General features: G+C 49.8%; 1 protein-coding gene across 4 annotated transcripts in view; it reads right to left on the minus strand.

Annotated features, from left to right (window-relative positions):
* The window catches only part of LOC146863596 (sphingomyelin phosphodiesterase 5-like), a 198,214-nt gene that overhangs the window by 80,739 nt on the left and 93,243 nt on the right, over positions 1-24,232 (minus strand). For all 4 annotated transcript variants that reach the window (XR_014969041.1, XM_085627607.1, XM_085627608.1 and 1 more), the window contains 2 exons: positions 13,396-13,536; positions 7,055-7,144 (listed from right to left, as the gene is read on the minus strand). Coding sequence is in view for 3 of the 4 variants with exons in the window: in XM_085627607.1 (XP_085483733.1) it covers positions 7,055-7,144; positions 13,396-13,536 (231 nt within the window). In the remaining variant the exon portion in view is untranslated. The remainder of the gene's footprint in view (positions 1-7,054; positions 7,145-13,395; positions 13,537-24,232) is intronic.

Genomic DNA, 24,232 nt, shown 5'->3' on the forward strand with positions numbered 1-24,232 from the left:
ATTCATTTGCGGTCTAATGGACTCATATTTGAGGGTTTCCTCCCAGGAACTGCCAATCAGCTCTCACAAGAATGGACTCTTGGCTCCTCCTTCCTCTCATGGCAATCGACGCTCATCAGAGCTGGAACTAGAAACAAAGGACTCCGGGGAACCATCAAGTGGATGTCCAGGTGTGGCAATGAAAAGGGGCGGAGTCATGAGGGGCGGAGTCATGACGTCTGACAGGCAACTTATACTTATTTTTTCCAACTCTGGCAAAGGAATTGTCATCAAGGACAAATGTGCCAGTGAATGTGTTCTGCTTAATTAATTGGTTACAGAGGCGGCTTTTTGAAATATCTTACGGCTTAAAGCATCCACTGTCGAAATCTTTGCGTGCCCAGCACACTTCAGGGGATAATAATAATGGTAAGGTAACTCTGGTGGTTAATGCACTTCCAGGAAGGATCTGTGTTTGCTTAGTCTCGGTTTTGACTCAAAGTAGCATGGGGGGTTGATGTGCCTGCTGCAAAGTACATTGTGTAATACACAGATCACAGATTTGCATCTTATGTCGGTAGGTAAGGGGGCCCAAGCTTTGGACACAGAGATTCTTTTGTTACTTCCAGTTCATAAGTTTCAATCCTTCGAATATTGCGCAGTGATCTACGTACCGGCACCAAGAACCTGCCTGCACACTAAGTCAGAGGTTTAGACCCTTAGGGTGTTTGTAAGTTTGCACAGAAGGGCTCCTTTGGGTGGTAACACAATGTTGTTAGTACAGACAACCACAATCACTGCCTTATATTTGGGTATTCCTCTCGCCCGTACACTCATCATACAAACGATAGGCGACTCCTGTGCCTATGACCCTTGTCTTATGTTGTGAAAACCCTCTCACCACAAGACGGAAGTGGCGTCACTTCCGCTATAAACGCGGTAGTGCTTCCTTTCCCGCCTTACAGTGAATGGATCTGTTTAAAGAAGTATGCCCCCAGGTTTGCGTCATCTGGCAGGTACAGTGGGGCTGTCTGAAGCCTCAAGGAGCAGTCGGATGCGCACGGGTGTGAAAGGTGATGCGGGTGATGCGCTGAGAATAGGGACTGCTAAGCGCTCCTTTGACCAGACAAGAATTTTCACCATAAAAGGTTTTGGGGGCCTCTCCCCTACTGATGCAGGGAATGTTCACTGCAGGAGTTCAGTTTGCATCCATTAGCTTTGCTAAAGTTAAAACAAAGCGGCGCATCTCAGGCACGTGGTCTGCAGCAGAGTGGCTTCTTCACAAGCTCTTACTTCCATAAACCAGCAGTGTGGCCTTCATTTAGAGCTACGAGGCCCTTCTGCGAAGTTCCTACCCTTCCACTTCTGGTGCTTTGCAGAAGTTTTCAGATCTTCTTAGAGTTTTTCGTTGCTCAAATGGGTGTCATTTCTAGGTTTCCCTCGTCTTCATTGCTTGATTTTGTTCGCAAGAATGAATGAATGAATGAATGAATGAATGAATGAATGGAAACTTATAATCGCGCCACTTAGCCCGAAGGCATCAAGGCGCCTAAACAAAACAGTTCGAAAATGAGGCAGATCATATCTAAGCGTAGGCCTTGGCAAAAAGCCAGGTCTTAAGGGCCTTCCTGAAAGCCAGCGCCGAGGGAAGAGATCTTATCTCCACAGGCAGGGAATTCCACTGCCTAGGAGCGAGAGTTGAGAAAGCTCTACCTCCCCACTTAGCTTTACGTATCCTGGGCACTGAAAGCAAAAGCTTATTTGACGACCGGAGAGTTCTAGGGGGAATGTAGGGGACCAGCAAATCCTTCATACCACCAGACCGATTAGTTGCCAAAGCTCTATAAATCAGAGTCAGGGACTTGAAGGATATCCTGGACTCAATGGGGAGCCAATGTAAGGTCCTTCTTGCCTGATGAGCCATGGCCCGTTTGGGCAGGTCCAGGACCAATCTAGCGGCAGCATTCTGAACCATCTGAAGACGGGTCACCAGGCCCTTATTGATGCCCAAATAAAGAGCATTGCAATAATCAAGTCTGGACCCAATCAGTGCCAGGACAGTATGTTTCCTGGCCTGGAAAGACAGATAGTGCCTGATCCTCCGTAGGATGTTTATCAGTCCCCAACAGGTGGAGATGGTCCTGCTTACCTGTTGATCCATCCTCAGAAGGGGATCGATCAGAACGCCTAAGTTTTTGGCCAGGGTCGACGGTGTAGGGCACACCCCCATAGAGGGCGGCCACCAATCAGCTGACCAGAAATCCTCCTTTCCCCCGAACACCAGAATCTCTGTCTTTTCCCCATTGAATTTCAATGAATTACCCACCATCCATTGAGCGACTGCCTTCAAACAGTTTTTAAAATTGGAGGCAGCCAGGATAGTGGGTTGGGTAAAAGACAGCAGAATCTGTGTGTCGTCAGCATAAGAGATTACCTCCATCCCAAAAGATCTAATAAGCCTGGCCAGTGGGGTAACATAGATGTTAAAAAGGGTCGGACTTAAAGCCGACCCCTGAGGGACCCCACAAAGCACAGGAAGGGATGGAGACAAGAAATCCCCCAGCTTTACCCTCTGTTCCCTCTGATTAAGAAAGGATGTCAGCAGACTGAGTGCTGTGCCCTTGACCCCGATCTCCCTCAGCCTTGATGTTAATACTGAGGGAGACAGGGTATCAAAAGCAGCCGAGAGATCCAAAAGGATGAGGAGAGTAGTCAGTCCCTTATCAACCCTGGTGCGAATGGTGTCGAGCACGATAGTAAGGGCAGACTCGGTACTGTGTTCTCTCCTAAAGCCGTGCTGCGAGTGGTCCAGCTTATCATGGGCTTCCAGAAAATCAACGAGATGCTTATTTAGGTGGATTTCCAGCATCTTGGCAGGAGCTGGAAGCAACGAGATAGGGCGAAAGTTTTTAAGCACACCCGGGTCAAGAGAGGGTTTTTTTAAGAGAGGCTTGACCACCGCTTTCTTCCACTGAAGGGGGAAGGTCCCTTACTTAATTGCCCCATTCATCACACCCAATAAGGGTGGAAGAAGACAGTCTTTACACTGTTTGAGGAGTTTAAGGGGGTAGGGGTCTAAGGGGGAACCCGACCTAACCTTGGTCAAGAGGCCTTCAAGATCCAGTAGGGAGAGAGAGGGAAAACTAGACAGACTTCCAGAGGGCACCTCCTCAGATAAAGATGACGGAGCACAGTCTGTGGGGATGGATAGAGTCACCCTTTGTAGCTCCAGTGCTGAATAAATATCAACAATCTTGGTGTTGAAGAATTGTGCAATATCATTACACAGCTGTTGTGAGCTTACTACCGGGTCTGGCATCTTTAGTGAGGTGATCGTGTCCACGATTTTAAAAAGATCTTTAGGTGAGGAAAGTGAGGCGGTGAGAGAGGTGAAATATTCTGGTTTGGTTTTTATTACCTCCTTCTTATATAACCTCAACAGAGTTTTATGTCTGTCCCTCTCACACAAGTACCCACTGGACCGCCAACGACGCTCCTGTCGCCGTAGTCCCTGCCTAAGTAGTCTGAGTGGTTCCGAGAACCAAGGGGCAGAGGGAGTTCTTCTGGCCGAATAGCACAAGATGGCCGGTGCAAGTTCGTCCAGGGCTATGGTAACCCCGTTCTCCAGCCTTTCCACCGCCGATGTTACCTCCTCCCCCGGGGCGATCAATAGCCCTGCAAGCTTGGGAGCGAGTAGATTATTAGATAACTTTTTTAAGTTACGTCTTCGTTCAAACTTAGTAGGCATATTACCCCTATTGCTGGGCAGAGAGGTTGTTAGGACCAGGGGAATTGCATAATGGTCTGACCATGAAAGGGGGATAGGCAGTTCAGTGACCAACCGCGTGTCGTTGGAGAAGACCCCATCGAGCGTATGGCCAGCCAAATGTGTGGGTCCTCTGACTAACTGTGTCAACCCGCACCCCGAGAAAGTATCCAAAAGAGACTGGGTTTCGGACGAATCCACCTTCTCTAGATGAAAATTTACATCCCCCAGAACGGTGAGATGGTCACAGCCGAAGTGTGGTTCTAAGACCTCCAGCATTTGACTACAGAAGTCTGCTTTGCTCACTGGGGGTCTGTAAATCAGGAGGCCCTTAAACGGCACTCCATAAGCCCCATTAATAGAAAATTGGAGAGCCTGAAAGGACTCCTGATGATCATCTAGGGGAATAATGTGACAGGACAGATGGTCCCTGTGCAGGATACCAATCCCTCCCCCCATCCGGCCCGTTCTATCCATTCTCACTAAAGTATAGCCATCTGGGACCGCCTCCACAAGATCAGGACCTGAGGAATCCTTTGCCCAGGTTTCAGTTATGAAGACCCAGTCCGGGACTCTGGACAACACGAAATCCTTAAAAGCTAGGTTGTTTTTAACCAAGGACCTCGCATTTAAGAGGAAACCCGTGTTAGTCCTCGCCCTAGAGTCGAATTTGGGCCTCTGGACCACAGCTGATGGAGATACTCCCAGAACAGGGGGACCAAAACAGGGACAGGTGGGGGATATCAGAAATCCCTCAGGAGCATACCTATGATGACAAGGGAGTGTGGACGGTTTTAATAATGCAAGATCTTGCCTCGTATATACTGACCTCGATTTCACCCGCACGCAGTCATCTACTCCTCCGCCATCCAGCCCGTCCTCAGCGCGGACGGGCGCAGACGGGCGCAGACGGGCGCAGACGGGCGCAGACGGGCGCAGACGGGCGCAGACGGGCGCAGACGGGCGCAGACGGGCTGGACTCTGGCGTGACTCCGGCGGGATTACGGCGATCACGCTGCGCGTCAGCATGGCGGGAATATATAGGGCACTGCTCGGGGACCACCTGCGAACTGGAGCGCTGGGACGCAGAGATGAACTAGCAGCCTTCCCTATCCAAGATGGCGCCTGATAAGAGAACACAATTCCGGGCGCCTAACGCGCTGGGGATAACCCGCTAAGCAGCGGTGAGGGAGCCAATTTATAGTGCGAGGAAGAGGGTAAATAAAATCAGGGAAAAACGGCGCAAATTAACATTAAAACAAATAGAAAACAGGAAATGTTAAAAATGTAGTCTGACACTACGCTTACACACGAGCAGCCTTGGGAGTGTCACTCATGGTCATTAAGGCCTGATGAGAGGCAATAACGCCAGGCCAATGTCTAAAACTGGGACGTTTACACACAACGTTGGATCGTCTCATCCGCCACGATGTCGAATTACATGCATGTGTTTGCCATTTAAAAGCCCGACGATATTGGTTTTGGTTGGAAAAGGTTTAGGAGTATCCAGAATCTCACTGTAAAGGTTTTTTTTACATATAGCTTTCAAACATTTTACTTAAAACATTTGCAAATGATCACAATTTTTCATCGACTTTCCCTTTTGGCGGATTTAATTGAAAACACTGCGATCGCTCCTTCGTGTCTATGATTTGTGGTAGCTCGCTGCCAGCACTCCGCATTGTGTTGGTTTTAACTCATTATGGCCGCCCCCTTCCCCCCCACCATGATTTAAATCTCCTGTAAACACAATGAGCCGCCGTGGTGCGCCTAGCCGCAGGACTGATGTTTTTAAAGACCCCATAAATCCTGCGGCCCCATTAGCCTTGACGGCTCTGTTTTTGGTGCGATGTAATGTTACTTACGTCTTACCCTGAACAGGGCCCAGGCACTCTGGCGTGCCAAGATCTGACGGATAGCGGCCACAAATACATGACAGGGCCCTCCCTTGATGCCTCGCTGTTGCTGACTTCAAACAACAAGCAACAGTGTGATCTTATACAGATCTCAGTCTGCTCTCCCTGTGCCTCAACATCCCCCATCTTTCGAGAAGCCTTCTGACACGTAACAAAACTAAAAGGTAAATACATGAATAACAAGCGCGAGGGCCGCGCGCTGGCAACAGGGGGAGGGGGCCTGCTCCTGTTTCCCTTACGGGAGCAAGCAGGAACCATCTGTTAATTACTAACAGATGGTTTCAAAGCTCGCTCCCGCAAGGGAATCGCCAAACGTGCACCCGTTGCCATTCAAAGCAATGCAATGCGTGCACGTATTTGGCAGCATAGCTGAAGCGATGGCTAAAGGTCTTTTCCTATGCAGCGCATGCACGCTGCTAGGCGAGACCTAGCAGCAGAGGGAGGGGAGAGAGGAGGGGGCCTGCTCCTGTTTCCCTTACAGGAGCGAGCAAGAACCATCTGTTAATTACTAACAGATGGTTTCAAAGCTCGCTCCCGCAAGGGAATCGCCACACGTGCACGCGTTGCCATTCAAAGCAATGCAACGTGTGCACGTTTTCGGCAGCAAAGCTGAAGCTATGGCTAAAGGTCTTTTCCTATGCACCGCATGCGCGCTGCTAGGCGAGACCTAAAAAGTTACTTTTAGACCAAAAGAGGACCCCACATATGAGAACTGGGGGGCGTGACAGAGATTACTTGAGGTACTGCTTGTGAGCTGCTGATGTGATACTGAAACACACGTCACTGTCCCTGAATATTGGATGTAAACACACTTAGAATCTGGATCAATGTGCCAGTGACCGGCGCAGAGGGGGCATGAAAGAGCTGAAACTGGATCATAATTTCAAACCTATACCGAACAGGGGCCCCCAAAATACATTTGGCTCAGGGCCCCCAAAATCCTTGTGTTGTCTCGGCATGTAAAGTGCTGTGTGTCTTGTGGTTACTTCAGGCCTCTTCCCATCTCTGCCCCTCACTTCATGCTAACCCTCATCTGTGCAGGGGGCACCGGGGGCGCTGCCCACCGCCGGCATGGCCCTTGGACTGTTGGGGGCCCAGCCATTGGTCAGTGCCCTTCTCTGGGGGCCCTGGTGCCTCGAGGCTTCACTGATCCCCAAATACAAACTCCATTCTGTGGTCGCAGTTATAAACGAGGAGCAGTGCCGCAGGGCACCCAGCTTCTAGGCGCACAGTAAGCGCTATGGTTGTGATGGAAAGCTGTACTCGGATAGCGCCGCCGGTCCAGGAAGGGACGCAGCACCCATCAAGCGCCTCGTGGTGCCACCCCTCAGCGCTGGCGCCACACAAAGGTACAGGAAGCACATTCACCCCACTGGACGCCACCCATCCTCACCGATGGCCCACTCCTGGTCCTTTCTAGGTCCAGCTCGACAGGGGTCTTTATAGCAGCCAAAGACCTCATGCTTCTGCTCCAGGTGGTCATCTGTGGAAAGGAGGAGAAGAGAATCAAGGGCGGAAAGGAGGGACTGAGGAGGGAAGAGAACGAGGAAGACGAAAGGAGGGGAGAGGGGAGAGTGAAGGGAGAGACTCATGTGAGGAGGAAAGGAGGGAAAGAGGAGGAAAGGAGGGAGAGTGAGGAGAAGAGAATCAAGGAAGGAGAAAAGGAGGGACAGAGGAGGGACGAGACTTGAGGGAGGAGGAAAGGATGGACAAAGAAGGAAAGATGGGATAGTGAGGAGAAGAAAATCAAGGAGGGACAGATGAGGGAAGAACCTCGAGGGAGGAGGAAAGGAGGGACACAGGAGGGAAGAGAATCAACAGGGAGGAAAGGAGGAATAGAGGAGAGAAGAGGAGAGGATGAGGGAAGAGAGTCAAGTGAGAAGGAAAGGAGGGACAGAGGAGGGAAGAGAATCAAGGGGGAGGAAAGGAGGGAAGAGGAAGAACTTCTCTATGCAAGGGTAATATGAATACATAACATCGCTGAAAGCCTATCATAGGCTTATCAGGAAAACTAAGGCTGAATATTACCAAGAAAGAATCAGGTCTGCGGATAACTCCACCAGAGAATTATTTAGGGTCTATAGAGAGATCTCCTCAATGGACTCTAGAGTAGCGCCTGTCGCAGGTTCAGCCGAACGTTGTAACCAAATAGCGGAATTCTTCTCCGAGAAGGTAACAAACATCTACTCTTCCTTCCCTGATGTGGCTCTGGCTGACCAAGACAGATGGGTTACAGCACGCCATATTATTGTTTCACAGGAGGAAAGGCTTGAGAACTTCTTAACTCCTCCCCCTGAAATTTTGATAAAAATTTGTCGGAGTGTTAAGTCAGGGTCTCCCAAAGACCCGGCCTCCCCAAGAAAACTTGAGGGATGTTTAGAAGCTTTGGAACCTTTTATCAGGTACCTCCTGCAGATCTCATTTGAAACCAGCACAGTTCCTCTCCGCTGGAAGGAGGCAGTCGTTCTCCCTCTTCCCAAAAAACCGCACCTGGGCCTCGAGTGCCTTGAGAATCTACGCCCCATTTCTCTTCTTCCCTACTTTGCCAAGATCGCAGAGAAAGTGGTCAATCAGCAGCTCACGGCGCACATTGAGAAATTCCATCTTCTCCATCCCACCCAGTCGGGCTTCCGCTCCTGTCATTCGACAGAATCCGCCCTCCTCCTGGCCACTGAGACCATCCGGCAATTTGAGGACGCGGGCCAGACTGTCGCCCTGATCCTGCTCGACCTCAGTGCGGCCTTTGACACTGTGGCCCATAAGATACTGGTCGATCGTCTGAAGAAGGGAGGTGTGTCTGGGAAGGCCTTGGGCTGGCTCACTTCTTTTCTGAACAACCGTAGCTTCCAGGTGAGGCAGGGGAAATTCTACTCCAAAGTGATGGCACTACAGCAGGGAGTCCCCCAGGGCTCTATCCTGAGCCCCACCCTCTTTAATCTTTACGTGGCTCCCTTGGCCGAGATTGCTGAAGGCTTCGGGATCGGAGTGGTGTCCTATGCCGATGACACCCAGCTGGTGGTGTCCCTGACTCAAGACCAACAATCAGCAGCTCCCAACCTGGTGACATGCCTCCAAGAAATTGCAGCCTGGATGGACGTAAACTGCCTAAAACTCAACGGTAATAAGACCGAGGTGCTGATAGTGGGGAAAGCCCCGTCAGTATGGTCATCTGCGTGGTGGCCACAAGATTTGGGTCCTACCCCCATACCTTGTGCCCAGGCTAAAAACCTAGGGGTCTGGATTGACACCCACCTCTCGTTTGATTACCATACCAGGCGAGTTGCTGGAACATGCTACGGGGTTCTAAAAAGTCTCAGGAAAACCCTTGACATACTGCCCACTGAGGCCAGGAAGACCATGTTCCACGCACTTGTGACGTCCCGTCTTGACTATGGGAACGTCCTCCTGCTGGGGGCTACTGATAGGTGCACTCAGAGACTCCAAGGCGTCCAGAACGCAGCGGCTCGATTAGTCCTGAAGCGCCCTAGGAGTGCCCCCTCTAAACCGGCCCTAGCCTATTTGCACTGGCTCCCTATCCGGGAACGAGCCCGTTTTAAGGCATTATGTGTGTGCCACCGCATTTTGCGGGGGACTGCTCCTACCTACCTGCGTAACCTCCTCAATCCCTATAATCCTACCCGTAGCCTCAGGTCTGAGGGACTGGGCCTACTGTGTGTCCCTATGATAAAAAGGGCCAGGATGGGGGGCCGTTCTTTCCGACTTCTGGCTGCTCAATCCTGGAATAAACTACCTGTAGGCCTCCGACTTGAACCCGCTGAAAGTATTTTTAGGAAGAAGCTAAAGACTCTCCTCTTCCCCCTCAAATAGGCCGAGTATCTGCTCTTGCTGCTCCACCGCAGCGCGGGGACACACTGTTTTAGTGTAACCAGGTGCTTTACAAGACCCTTTAACATAACATAACATAACAGGAGAGTGTGAGGGGAGAGACTCGTGTGAGGAGGAAAGGAGGGACAGAGGAGGGAAGATGGGAGAGTGAGGAGAAGAGAATCAAGGAAGGAAAGGAGCAACAGAGGATGGAAGAGAATAAAGGGAGGGAAGGAAGGAAAGGAAGGAAGGACAGAAGAGAATCAAGGGAGGAAAGGAGGGACAGAGTAGCGAAGGGAACAAGGGGGAGGAAATGAGGGAAAAGAGGAGAGTGAGGGGAGAGACTCATGTGAGGAGGAAAGGAGGGATGGAGGAGGGAAGATGGGAGAGTAAGGAGAAGAGAATCAAGGGAGGAGGAAAGTAGGGGCAGAGAGGGGAAGAGAACAAGGAGAGGAAAGGAGGGAAGAGGTGAGAGTGAGGGAAGAGTCAAGTGAGGAGGAAAGGAGGATAAAGGAGGGAAGAGAATCAAAGGGGAGGAAAGGGGGAAGGGGGGAGAGTGAGGGGGAGACTCATGTGAGGAGGAAAGTAGGGACAGAGGAGGGAAGTGGGGAGAGTGAGAAGATAATCAAGAAAGGAGGAAAGGAGGGACAGTTGGGGGAAGAGACTGGAGCTAGGAGGAAAGCAGGGACAGAGGAGGGAAGAGAATCAAGGGGGAGGAAAGGAGGGACAGAGGAGGAAAGAGAATAAGGGGGAGGAAAGGAGGGACAGAGGAGGAAATAGAATAAGGGGGAGGAAAGGAGGGAAGAGGGTAGAGTGAGGGGGAGACTCATGTGAGGAGGAAAGTAGGGACAGAGGAGGGAAGAGGGGAGAGTGAGAAGAGAATCAAGAGAGAAGGAAAGGAGGGACAGAGGAGGGAAGAGAACCAAGGGAGGAAAGGAAGGACAGAAGAGAATCAAGGGAGGAAAGGAGGGATAGAGGAGGGAAAAGGGGAGAGCGGAAAAGAGAATCAAGGAAGGTGGAAGGAGGGACAGAAGAAGGAAGAGAATCAAGGGAGGAGAGGAGGGACAGAGGAGGGGAGAGTGAGGGGAGAGACTCAAGGGAGGAGGAAAGGAGGGACAGAGGAGGGAAGAAAATCAAGGGAGGAGGAAAGGAGGGACAGAGGTGCGATGAGGGAAGAGTGAGGAGAAGAGAATCAAGTGAGGATGAAAGGAGGAACAGAGGAGAGAAGAGGGGAGAGTGGGGAAAGAGAATCAAGAGTGGAGGGAAGAAGGAACAGAGGAGGGGAGAGTGAGGGGATAGACTCAAATGAGGAGGAAAGGAGGGACAGAGGATGGAAAAATAAGAGAGGAGGAAAGGAGGGACATATGAGAGCAGATGGGTGGGTGAGGGAAGAGAATCAACTGAGAAGGATAGGAGGGATACGGGAGGGTAGATGTAGGAGTGAGGGAAAAGACAAATGAGGTTGAAAGGAGGGACATAGGAAGGAAGATGGTTGGGTGAGAGATGATACTCAAGTGAGGAGGAAAGTAGGGACACAGGAGGGGAGAGTGAGGGGGGAGAATAAAGAGAGGAGGGAAGGAGGGACAGAGGAGGGAAGAGAATCAAGTGAGAAGGAAAGGAGGGACAGAGGAGGGAAGAGAATCAAGTGAGGAGGAAAGAAGGGACAGAGGAGGGAAAAATAAGAGAGCAGCATGGAGAAACATGAGAGAAGATGGGTGGGTGAGGAAAGAGAAGCAGGGACACGGGAGGTAAGATGGATGAGTGAGGTAAAAGGGTGAGGGGGAAGATGTGAGAGAGAGAAGATGAGGGAGGGAAGACCGTGAGCGAGGGCAGACAGTGAATGAGGGAAGACGGTGAGAGGAAGGAAGATGGTGAAAGAGGGAAGACAGTGAGTGAGGGAAGATGTTGAGAGGAAAGGCGGTGAGGGAGGGAAGACGAGAGGAAGACGTTGAGAGGAAAGGTGTGAGGGAGCGAAGATGGTTAGAGGAAAGACATGAGGGAGGAAAGACATTGAGAGAGGGAAGATGGTAAGTGAGGGGAGATGGTGAGAGAGTGGAGATGGTGAGGGAGGGGAGATGGTGAGGGAAGGGAGATGGGGTCGGAGTGTGCATGTGTGGTGGGATTGGAGTGTGCACATGTGTGGGGGGTTGGAGTGTGCATGTGTGTGGGAGGGTCGGAGTGTGGATGTGTGTGGGAGGGCGGGTCGGAGTGTTTGTGTGAGGGGAATCAGTGTGTGTGTCTGTGTGAGGGGAGTCCGATTGTGTCCGTGTGAATGGGTCTGTGTGTTTGGGGGGGTCAGATTGTGCAGGTGTGTGGGGGATTAGAGTGCATGTGTGGGGGGATCAGAGTGTGTGAGGGGTCAGAATGTGCATGTGTGTGGGAGGGTCAGAGCATGCATGTGTGTGGGGGAATCAGAGCATGCTTGTGTGTGGGGGGTCAGAGTGTGCATGTGTTATGGGAATTTGAGTGTGCATGTGAGGGGATTGGAGTATGCACGTGTGGGGGTCAGTGTGCGTGTGTGAATGGGCGGTCGGAGTGTGCGTGTGTTTGGGGAGTCAGAGTGTGTGTGTGTAGGGGGGGATTGGAGTGTGTGTGGTGAATCAGAGTGTGTGTGTGGGGTGTTGGAGTGTGCATGTGGTGGATCGAAGTCTATATGTGGGGGTCAGAGTGTGCATGTGTGATGGGGGTTGGAGTGTGTGATTGTGGGGGGGTGGAGTGTGCATGTTGGGGGGAAATCAGAGTGTGCATTTGTGTTAGGGGGATCAGAGTGTGCATGTGTGGGGGGTCAGAATATGCATGTGTGTGAGGGGTACCAGAGTGTGTGTGGAGGGTCAGTGTGTGCATGTGGGTGTAGAGGGTCACAGTGTGCATATGTGGGGGATCAGAGTGTGCATGTGGGGTGTCAGAGGGTGCATGTGTGTATCTGGGAGGGTCAGAGTGTGCATGTGTGGGGGATCAGAGTGTGTGTGTGGGGGGGCCCAGAGTACACATATATTTGTGGGGCAGAGAGGGTTGGAGCTTGGCAGATCCTAGAAGATACTTGGTAGTTGGCAGGAGGTACACAGAGACAGCCAACCGGAAGACGCCAGGCCCTGGTGGCAATGAACACAGGTATTGTTCATAATGTGTTTGATGTTTAGTGGAAAGACATCCTACTGGGTCCCTGGGATGGTGTTTAGGGAGTAGGAGGAGAGTGACAGGAAGGTTGTACCACACTCCAGTAGCTCAGTGTGATGGTGGCTACGGTGTGGTAAGAGTGTGACAGGAAGGTTGTACCTGATTCTGGTAGCTCAGAGTATAATGGTGTCTAAGGTGCGGTAAGAGAGTGAGAGGAAGGTTGTACCACATTTTGAAAGCACGAGTGTTATGGTGTCTAGGATGTGGTAAGAGAGTGAGTAGAAGGTTGTACCACATTCTGGTAGCTCAGAGTGTGCTGGTATCTAGGGTGTGGTAAGAGAGTGAGAGAAAGGTTGGGCCACATTCTGGTAGCTCAGAGTGTGATAGTGTCTAGGGTGTGGTAAGAGAGTGAGTAGAAAGTTGTACCACATTCTGGTAGCTCAGAGTGTGATGGTGTCTAGGGTGTGGTAAGAGACTGAGTAGAAGGTGGTACCACTTTCTGGTAGCTCAGAGTGTGATGGTGTTAAGGGTGTGGTAAGAGTGACAGGAAGGTTGTACCACATTTTGGTACCTCGGAGTGGGATGGTGTCTATTGTGTGGCTTGACAGTGACAAAGTTGTACCACAGTCTCGTGGCTTGGAGCATGTTGATGTCTAGGGTGTGGTAGAAGAGTGAAAGAAAGGTTGTACCACATTTTCATAGCTTGAAATGTGAGGGTGATTGGGTATGGTAAGAGAGTGGGAGGAAGGTTGTGCCACATTCTGGTAGCTCAGAGATATCCTGAAGCCTCACCCGGAGAGCAGTTATCGAAGTTGAAATCTCCACAAAGGACGTCGAAGGCGACGAGGTCGGTGGGGGATGAGTTCTTCTCCTGGAAATCGGTGATCCACGTGAGCAGGGTGGTGAGCTGGGCACAGCGAATGTGCCCATCAGCTGAGGAGAGAAGAGAAAGGTGCACTGAATTACAATTGATAAAACCGATACTCAGGCCCACAACATCTTAAAGGGAATGTAACCATCTCATATCAATGACAATGTGAGCTACCATATGGTCACCCTTACTTCATCTACAAGTGAGCTGCACTTATTCCTGCTTACTGGAGGCACACACTGCAACCCATAGTGGAACCAAACTCAGTGCTATACACTGCAACCTATAGTGGAACCACACTCAGTGCTACACACTGCAACCTATAGTGGAACCACACTCACTGCTATGAACAGTAGAACTGCAATCACTGTTACACATTGCTACGCACAGTGGAACCACAGTCACTGCTACACACTGCTACTCACAGTGCAACTGCTACACACTGCTACTCACAATGGAACCACATTCACTGCTACACACTGCTAGCCACAGTGAAACCACACTCACTGATGCACACTGCTACCCACAGTGGAACCACACTCACTGCTACACACTGCTACTCTCAATGGAACCAAACTCACTGCTACACACTGCTGCTACAGTGGAACCACACTCACATCTACACACTGCTAACCAGAGTGGCATCACACTCACTGCAATACACTGCTACATACAGTGGAGCCACACTCACTGCCACACAACGCTACCCACAGTGGAACCACACTCTCTGATGCACACTGCTGCCCACAGTGGAACCACACTCACTCGGAGCGAAAACAGACCACAGGAGGGTACCCATACACCCAGTTGAGGCCTGGGTTATTAGTATGTAAAGCAAACAACAATGTCGCAACAGTTAATATTTAAAGACAGTTTCAGGGGGCATGCACGTAAATTGCAAAGGAAGGAGACAGTGTGGCATTAATGGTTGTAGCAGTAAATGCAAGGGGTAGTCTGTATTGCGACAAGGTAGAGAGAATTCAATAATAACACTCTACTACATTGAATGTACGTGTAACCTGTACAATCTTGTGCACATTTGTGCTCATGAAAATCAAGGTGAACAGCGCAAGTGACAAGTGAAAATAGCCAAAAAACGGCACAAAGAGCAACATTGATAATATGTACAAAAACCTTTTTGTAGTTCAAATTAATTAGCAAAGAATTTATAAAGGTTAGATAATTTTGATGAACCATGAAAGTTGTACGCAAAAGTGCACTGAAAGGTCGACAGCGTTTCAACCTGTATTCAATTCAGGTCATCTTCAGGACCAGGTTACGATTCAATGAGTGCTGCGTAAATACTGGAAGTCAAGCCCAGAAGGAGGATTGAGAAGCATGTTGGTCTAAGTGTGCTGAGGTGGGGCGCAGAGTCCAAGTGCAGGAGAAGGCAACCAGTAGGTCACAGTCAGGCAATATCAAGGACAAGAATCCTGCAAGAGGGCACGGCTTGTGAAAAACGCGTTACCCGTATCCTGCATGTAGGAGAGTAGGATCTGCTTCCCATGTTTACCCCCACTTTTTGCTGGTGTTTCACTGTTTTTCAACTTCAGTCTGGCTGGGACCCTGCTATTCAGGGCCCCAGCCTAGCTGTTTCCTCTCTAAATTGATTGCATGTACTTTAGGTACACGCCAGATTGGATTCTGGGGTACCCTTGTGAGTCCCTAGTATATGGTATACTATGTACCCAGGGCATAGGTATCCCAGAGGCCTACAAGGGCATAGGTATCCCAGAGGCCTACCAGGGGCTGAAGCATGTATTGTGCAACCGCTGGAAAGCCCTTCAAAATGACACCACAGGTCTGCTACTGCAGCCTGGTTAAGGTGGTGATTCACCCCTTACTGTGGTATAGGTTCACTATACCTCACCTATCACTGCACATACAAACCTATCAGTCACCTCTATGGCAGGCCTTATCGATCCTGAAGGCAGAGTGCTTGATAATATGTGAGAGGGTGCCCAGGCATGAGCTAAGCCCCTCTGCAGCCTTCGGAATCTCTTTTCCAGGGTTGTCAGTGGTGCAGCCTGCCCATATACTCTTAAGTGCATTATATCTAAAAGGGTTAATGCTAACTTTGGACTGGCTGCACAGAAACATGTTGTGTTTGGTGTCAAACACCTTGGAATCATACCCCCACATCAGTTCTTGATGTGAGGCAATGATCCCACCCTTCTAGAGGGAGAGACATGGCAGTACTGGTATACCTGGTAGAAATCTAATAGAGCCCTGGCGTCACAAAATGGATGCTACAGCCACAGACATGGGTCTGGCCTCCTGCTGCTGACCGAAACTCTGGCAGGGGAGGCCTGGACAATAGGTTTCCTGTCAGAGGGAGGTCTAACCACCTCCCAGACAGGCTTATGTGTATTGGGGCTGGGTGGGAGCACTCTCAGAGTGCTTTGAAGTCCTGCACTGGCGGCACATTTGGTGTCCCTGCGCATAGTCCAGCTCTAACCAAGTTCAAGTTCAAGAAAACTTTATTTCGGAATAAATCCATAAAAGTGCATAAAATCAGTATAAAACATTTAACAACAATAGATAAAATCTTTAAAAATAATGCATCCACACAGCTAATACATACTAATTACATACATAAATCGGATTGACATTTTTAAATATTTTTTCCGTTTGTGCCAGAAAGCCCCCAAGAATTTTGCCACTGCAAACACAATGTGCGCGGCCGTTTGGCTCTTGAGAATTCTAAAGGCTTCATGACACCTTGTGAAGCCCAGGTTCCTACAGATGGGGATGATCCACTTTCTGCGGGGCTCAGTATAGCCCGTGCAAAAAAATATAAGATGCAGCTCAGTTTCCTCACTTGCGCTGCATGCCGGGCAAATACTGGGTGTCGACAGGGACCAGGAGCTAGTGAAAGCACGAATTGGCAAAGACCCGTGCCTCCATTGCAAGTAGAGCTTCCTGACTATTACAGGGTAAACATTATCCAAGGCCAATTCGAAGGTGTATGTGCTCTTCATAAGAAGGAATTGATTTGTTAGAGACCCTAGAGATTTGGAGGGTCGAAGTAGAGGAGCCTTAGAATCATGATACACTTTGGTTAGAGCCTTTTTAGAAAGCTTAGGACAAGCATTACAAGGATCATTCCATAGTGCATCTAGACCTAGGCTCGTCAAACTATTCCTTATAAATTTGAGCCAGGGAATGTTCCCCGAATTTGGGAAGCTGAGAACTTCCTGGAGACCCTGTCTGTAGTGAATCAATTCAGGCACCGTCCACAATCTGCGCCAGTAGATCACAGGACGAAATGCCAACTCTTCCTCCAATGGTCTAATGCCTAAGTCAAGTCGTAGAGGCACTAGCGGTGTACTCGGAGGAAGAGCTGCTAAACACCTGAGGAATCTATTCTCCTCCTTTGTCAGGCTGTCCAGGATTTTGTGACCCCATAATTCACTCCCATAGGTAACGGCTCCTCTTGCTTGGACCCTATAAATATGGAGAGGAGGACCTATGGGTTTAAGGGTTGACCTATTCTTCCCCACCATTGCTAATATTCCACCAATATGTTGCGCCAGCTTCAACCTTGTTTTCTCCTGATGTTGACCCCACCCCAATTCCTCGTTGAGTGTAACGCCAAGGTATTCAAAGGTGCTCACTTGGTCTAAAACATTTTCCCCAATACGAGGAATACGATGGAACCTGGGTGGCGGATTGAAGGCCATAAATTTGGTCTTTGTGGTGTTGATTTCCAATCCATGCTCTCTGCAGAAGTCCCCAAAACCATCCAGAACACGCTGGATTCCCATAGGTGACTTGGAGAGAAGGAGGGTATCATCAGCAAACATAATTGCTGGGACCCTCCTTCCCGCCAGCTTCGGGACATCCGAATTGGGGACCCCATTGAGGTGGTCAATAACCCCGTTAACAAAGGGGCAGAACAGGGTCGGTGCAAGTACGCACCCCTGTCTTACCCCTCTCTCAACGGGAAACTTGTTTGAAAGTACACCCTGCGCTCCGCACCTCACACGGGCATAAGTGTTTGTATGGAGGCGGATGATCATATTCAGGAGATCAGCTGGCATCCCAGCTTTCGCCAGGACTTCCCAGAGCTTACCACGTGGAACAAGGTCAAACGCAGCCCTTAGATCTACAAATACAGTATAGAGGCTGCCACCCTCCAACTGTATTGTTTTCCAATGTAGAAGGGACAGCCTAAAGACCTGGTCCACGGTAGAGATCTTCTGGCGAAACCCGGCCTGAAGAGGGCTCAAAACATCCCTCTCCTCGATCCAGTCCAAAAGTCGATCCAACAGAAGCCTCGCAAAGAGTTTCTGTGGAACGTCTATCAGACTGATCGGTCTATAATTGGCGGGGAGCAAAGGTGAACCCCTTTTAAAAATGGGCACAATCTCCGCCCCAAGCCAAGTTGGGGGAAGTGCCATCCCATGAATAATTGCGTTGAACAGTACCAAAAAATACAGTGCCCAGATTTTGACTTCGTGCCTTAGGAGGTCGCCTGGGATCTTATCTAAGCCTGGCGCTTTCCCTAAGGAGAGGCAAGTAATTGCCCTTTCCACTTCCTCCAGCTTAAAGTCTTCCAGCTCAATGCAATTATCAATGGGGTCCACTAAGCTCTCAGGTGGAGTTCCCATTTGGTCTAACCCAGCTCTACTATAAAGCGACGAGAAATGATTTTCCCAGACTTCAGCGGTAACATTACCTTCTATTGCCATAACAGGCTCAGCAGAACCATGTCTGACTATATGCCAAAATTTTTTGGAATCTCTAACTTTGAGAGCAGATGTTATTTCTGACCAGTTCTCCCAGTCCCAGTCTATTTTAGCAGCTTCAAGAAGGGACTTATAGGCCACCCTCTTTTCCCTAATCACAGAGGATGATTCCTGGTTTTTAAGTGCTTGGAGGAGATCTTTCTTGGCTCCCCTACAGCTGGTATTGAACCAAGAGGCTCTTTCACTCCTCGGTTTCCTGCCCCGGACCACAGGATTCAATACCTCAGCTAGATTGGCACAAAGGGTCTGATGAATATCCTCAAGGGAAGAACAACCTTCTGACGAGGGCAATTGAGGGAGAAGGCTCTCCACTCTTTCCAAAGTTACAGCCACTTGCTCATATATAGCCCTTATGCGGTTCGGTTTCTCTAGTAGTCTGTCCCACCTTAGTCTTCGTCTGTTGCTTGACAGGGTGAGACTAGGGGCAGGTAAACTATTTCCCCGGGTTTCTGGCCTAAGGAAACCATCCGCAGCTAATGAGAGGATTAGGGGGTTATGATCACTATCAGCCCTTAGGGCAATTTTAAAGTCTAATGCCAGTTTCCAGTCCTGGAGTCTGATCAGTATGTAATCAATCCGGGACTCCTGTCTTGGTCTATTAAAAGTTGGCTGGGGCGGGTTATCCCCCTTGAACCTACCATTGCATGCTCTAAGTGAATTTGCCAATGTTAGTGTTAGAACTTGCAATAAGAGGGGTGATGCTACCCTGGCTGGCGGACCTACAATACTTTGGACTCCCCAAAAATCATCCTCCTCACTGCTGATCCCATCTAGATACGTCGGGAGTGGTTCAAACTGAATGTTAAAATCCCCTCCGATCAAGAGTGTATCTGGGCCAGTGAGAGAGTCAAGAAAAATCCCTAAATCCTCCAGCGTCCTTGAGGTGGCCGCAACTCCAACCGGTCTAGAGTATATATTTACCAGACTCAGACCCGCCCCATTGGGCCAACGCAAGACAACACATAGGATATCCATAGAATTAGTTTCTACCACCTCGGCAGTACAGCCTAAATGGCAGGCAATCCATGTTGATAGTCCACCAGAAGGGCGTCCCTTCCCGCCCCATCTAGCTGGAATATCAAAAATTGCAAAACCGGGGTGGCAAAGATTTTCTCTGGCCCACGTCTCTTGGAACATGCATATATCATGTTCTTTAATAAAGGTTTCCCAGTCAGTATTGCCTAACTTATTGGGGAGCCCAGCCACATTCCATGACAAAATCTCTAGAGCCCTCGTAGTTCTAGTTGCAGGCATAGAAGCCTTGTGCGGGGTATTTTCTTCTATCCTTAAAGAAGCACAGACCCCCAGCTCACTTTGCGCTTTACAAGAGGACCCCTGTAGAACTTTGGCCTTTCGTGGGAAGCAACCTCCCACCGCCTCCACCCCGTTCTCCCTGTGTGCGGAACGGTAAGGTTCAATAGCTATTTCATCTATGGCCACCAGAGCGTGTTCCAGGGGCCCTGTGTGAGTCGCCAATGAGGACATATGTTGCCTGTCAGAGATAGAATGGTATGGACAGAAAGTCGACCGTTTACAAATCGAGTCCATACCCACAGCCTGGTCCCCCTGTGTGCTATGCCCACAGACAAAAGAAGTACTAAGTCAATCACAGTCATCGACTCCTGATAAAGCCCCAAATCTATTAACAACTTCGAGGGGAGTAAATGGTAGCGTGTAGTTCACCCTTCGAGGTCTCATTCTGTGATTCCCAGGTGGAACCGTAATCCATTCTGCTGCATTTTCATATGCCACAGAACTGGGTACATGCATGTTACAATGTGGAACAAGGGGAGCAGATGTTGCTACGAATGGGTGAGCAAGGGCCACCGTTTTTCTTGGAGCCCTGGGATGTGCATTATAAGAGACTATTGATCTTGGGTAAAAGTAAGATAATACACGGGGATTTATAGATCCCCGTGTAGAACCCAAGGGGTAGTCTAAGATGTATTTGACTGCATTAGGGTCTCTGAAATTAATAATGATTACATCCCCTTCTAGGTCTTTGATTCTGCGACCTAACCAAGGAAGTCTCCGAACATGCAGTATCTCTCCATTGATGTTAGGGGGAAGGGGTCTATTTATCCTAAGCCAGTGTACGATTTTGTTTTTTAGGTTGTAATAACCCTCATTTCTGCCCTTATCCAGAGGTGGAACTTCAGTTAACACCACCACATATGGTACCGCCTCTGGAGGCAAATTGACTTGATGGCTACGTAGATCACTTGCTCTAACTGAGAGGTGATTCTCCCCCTTCTCCTTTGGGGATATTATTCTGATAGGATTTGCTGTTTCCTTCCTTAGATCACCATCTACATGTTGACCATGACTTGGATTAGTTGCGGTGTGAGTGGGCTTATCCCTACGCTGAGGATTGGAGCTACCTATCTCGTTATTCCTAGTGTGCGTAAGAGATGGATCTAAATCCATAGGGGGAAGCAGGTAGTGAGTGGAATCTTTCCATGTCCCTGAATGTTTTGTGATTAAAGATTCTAAATTCCCCAGTCGTGACTCTATATTTTTTAATCTTTCTATGATGGGTAAAGTAAATGATCTAATCAATTTCTCGATGCTCTCAAGATGTGATGTCATTGTACCTAATTCAGGTCGGAGCAACGGAGAACGAGACAAGTCAGGAGGGGGAAGAACCAGGGAGGTGGAGGGTGTTGCAGCCAAGTCGCGTGTTATTAAGAGTGGCAATGGAGCCTTTGTCGGTGATACAATGCTCTCAGTTTGAGTGAGGCCCTTGCCAAAGTCAGTGTGGTTAATATTGCCTCTTGGCAAGTTGCCTAACCTCTTCCTTCTCTTGGGCGGGGGGGGCCTTATAGCTTTGGACACCGACGCCCTCCCTTTCTTTTTAATAGTGGTCTTAGCCCTCGGTTCAGATGGAATAGTAACAGTATCGGTTTCCTTTCCAAGAATAATAGTAGTAGTACTAGCGGTAGACAAATTAGTTAAAACTGGTAACAAGTTAAAATTACTGGGTGTAGAATCAATTGGTCTCAGCAGCTCTGGGACGTTGTCCATGGCTAGCGCCTCCTGCGTCAAAGTAGAAGGACTTAGCACAATAAGGGACGAAGTCAAGGGAGATGTACTGTCCAATAATGTCCTATTTTTCATACACTCTATGGAGCGGCGTCGCTCAGCCCTTCGTTCGGCGAGTGTAGTCTCCTTGTCCGTGGGTACAGTCATCTTTTTAAAATAATCTACCAATGTACATTTGGTTTGGGCGCCATGTTTAACAGGAGAGTTATTAACTACAATATCAGCCATGTTATTATTGACAGTGTCAGACTGAGGACTCACGGTTGGTGGATGGTACGAATAGGGAGTTCCCCCAGTCCGGTCTCCTCGTGTCTCTGAGGGCCTCAAAGGGCCCGCTCTTTGCCCGGTCTTAGCCCCGGGCTATGTCCCGCGCGCGTTCCGCTTGCGCGTGGAATAGGTTCGCAGTTTTATGGGCGGAGAGCGTTGAGGGGGAGGAGCCGGGAAGAGGAGACAGCTGGTGCGGCCGCCAAGCAGCCTGGTCCTCGCAGTCCCGGAGAAAAGTTCAATGGTGAAAGGCACCCCCACGCAGCACAGCGTCTTTAGAGTTCGTGAAATCCTTATACTCCAGAGCCCAGGTAAGGCGAAATTGACAGCAAGCCTCCGAGCGGCTCCCGCGAAGCGGGGGCCGCGAGGCGTTATGTACATGCAGGGGGAGGGGCCGGGAAGAGGAGACAGCTGGTGCGGCCGCCAAGCAGCCTGGTCCTCGCAGTCCCGGAGAAAAGTTCAATGGTGAAAGGCACCCCCACGCAGCACAGCGTCTTTAGAGTTCGTGAAATCCTTATACTCCAGAGCCCAGGTAAGGCGAAATTGACAGCAAGCCTCCGAGCGGCTCCCCAGCTCTAACCGGTTATGGGGCTTCCGGCCCCTGCTCTGGCGCGAAGCTGGACAAAGGAAATGGGTGTATCCACCCCTCTTTACAAACGCTCCCATAGGTGGGTCCACAGAATTAGTCCAACCCCTTCCTTAGGTATAAGTAAGAAACCTTTGTAACTAGAAATTTAGATATCCTTGGACGAAAATCTGAAGCTGAATCCTTAAACTTTGACGCTCTACTAAAGACTAGAGGACTGAAGAAACCTCCCTTGGGGTCAAGGAGTGACTCCCCTGCTTGGCAGGCACCAACGAAGCATTTTGCCGGTCTGCATCTCTGAAGCTCCCGTCGGACTCTAAAGTATTTGCAGCCCAGGAAGAGGATTTCCAGACATCTGAGGCCGACCCGAGTCCCCAGCAAAGCTGAGACCCGCAGCCCTCGTGAGTAGCGTGGAACCGGAACTCCTGGTCACTGTGCACTTTCGCAAGTGCATTGACTTCGCGACGTCTCTTGTAGTCGTGCTTGGGCTGACTTGTAGCCCCCACCTCAAGCAGAGAATCCACCACAAATTGTCAGCCTAGTCACCCCGAGTGACCCGTTGGCCGCCATTTTGGGTTTCCTCTCAAGGTCCCTTCGCGATCCCTGGTCCGTCGACTGGTGGGTCCCTGTGACCTTCAGGAGACAACTCAAGGCCTGGCTCTTCGACCTATAACAGCAGCATCCCCCCCCCAGCGCCTTGAAACCCTCACGGGTATGTAGTGCTCTTTACAAATTATTGATTGATTGATTGATTGAAGGCAACTTTGATATTCCTTGGGCTTCCCTGGTTGCTCCAGATGTGCCCTGACTCCCCACCAAGTGGTGAGTCCCTCAGACCTTGCTGGTCTGCACCGAAGCATCTTTCTCCTTTCTGCGTGGGTTGCTGTTGCCAAGGCTTGTTGTGTCCAATCCGGGCACTGACACTGCAGCACTCGACATCCTTCGTGGGACAGCCCGAATCCAGCTCCTGGTCATCCTCGACGCCTCCTGGTCCTCGTGGCTGAAGAGTCAAGCTTCTTCACCTTAAATCACCCAACATCGGTGGGCATAATAATAATACTGATATTTGTAAAGCGCGAACAGCTACCTCACGAGGAGGTGTCCCGGCGCTATAGACCGCTGGGGAACCCGTCCTGGCTATCCCTGTGAGATGGTCCCTTTCTGGGTATCTCCAAGGTGAAACCAGGCATCCCCAGCGTCTGTGGGGGGCCGTTGTAGAGATGAGGCAAGCTTAATGCCCAGAGTTGCCGAGTGTGTTCCTGGTTAGAGTAGGTACCGAGGTGAGAATTATCAAGTCCGTTTTGACCCTGGTCCACAACCCTGCCGCGTCGGGAATTGAACCCTGGTTCCTGGCCAATTCTCTGCTTACGGGTCTGCCGCCTCTAACCAGTGAGCCACACCTCTCTACAAGGCATCCGCCTATCATCCTCCTGGTCACTGGCAAGTGACCCAGACTCTGTCCCCACTGCTTTCAGGTTCTTCTCGACTTTGATCCAGGCTTGGATCTCTTCGGACACTTCGCATCTTCCCGGCAGCAGCACTTCTTTGCCAGCTCCCATTGAAATAGACGACGCGACCCAAGATCATTTGACACCTATGCACCCGGCTTCCCATGGGTGTTAAGCCTAGAACTTCTTAAGTCCCAAAAGGGTTTGGTCCTGACTCATTTCTAAGTGTCCCTAATCTTTAAAAATCTAACCGCGACTTTCCCCATAGAAGCTAACGGGAGCTAAGGCCTGATGTGTATTTGTGCTATTTTACTGTCATATTTGAAGTATAACTTATGTGTTTTGAACTCTAGTCTCATAAATAGACTAGGTGGGGTGTGTTTAGTAATAAATACATATATTTTATATATATACCTGGTGTGGATATCTTTCATTTAGTGACTCAAGAGATTATAGACTGGTAAAACAAGCTGCTTACATTCCTTCAAGACTTAGCCTGAAGGCTGCTCTCCATAGCTACCACTAGGATAGCTTTCAATAAAGGTTGTCTTTAACCTATCATCAATACGGGGTTGTTTGGACTGGTATAGGGTGCCCACTATAACTAGTGGACAGCATATACCAGGCCAACTTCTCACACTGCAGTGGAAGACCAATGTGTTTGGAA

Source organism: Triturus cristatus, chromosome 2_1 (assembly GCF_964204655.1).
Source record: "Triturus cristatus chromosome 2_1, aTriCri1.1, whole genome shotgun sequence".
Taxonomy (NCBI): domain Eukaryota; kingdom Metazoa; phylum Chordata; class Amphibia; order Caudata; family Salamandridae; genus Triturus; species Triturus cristatus.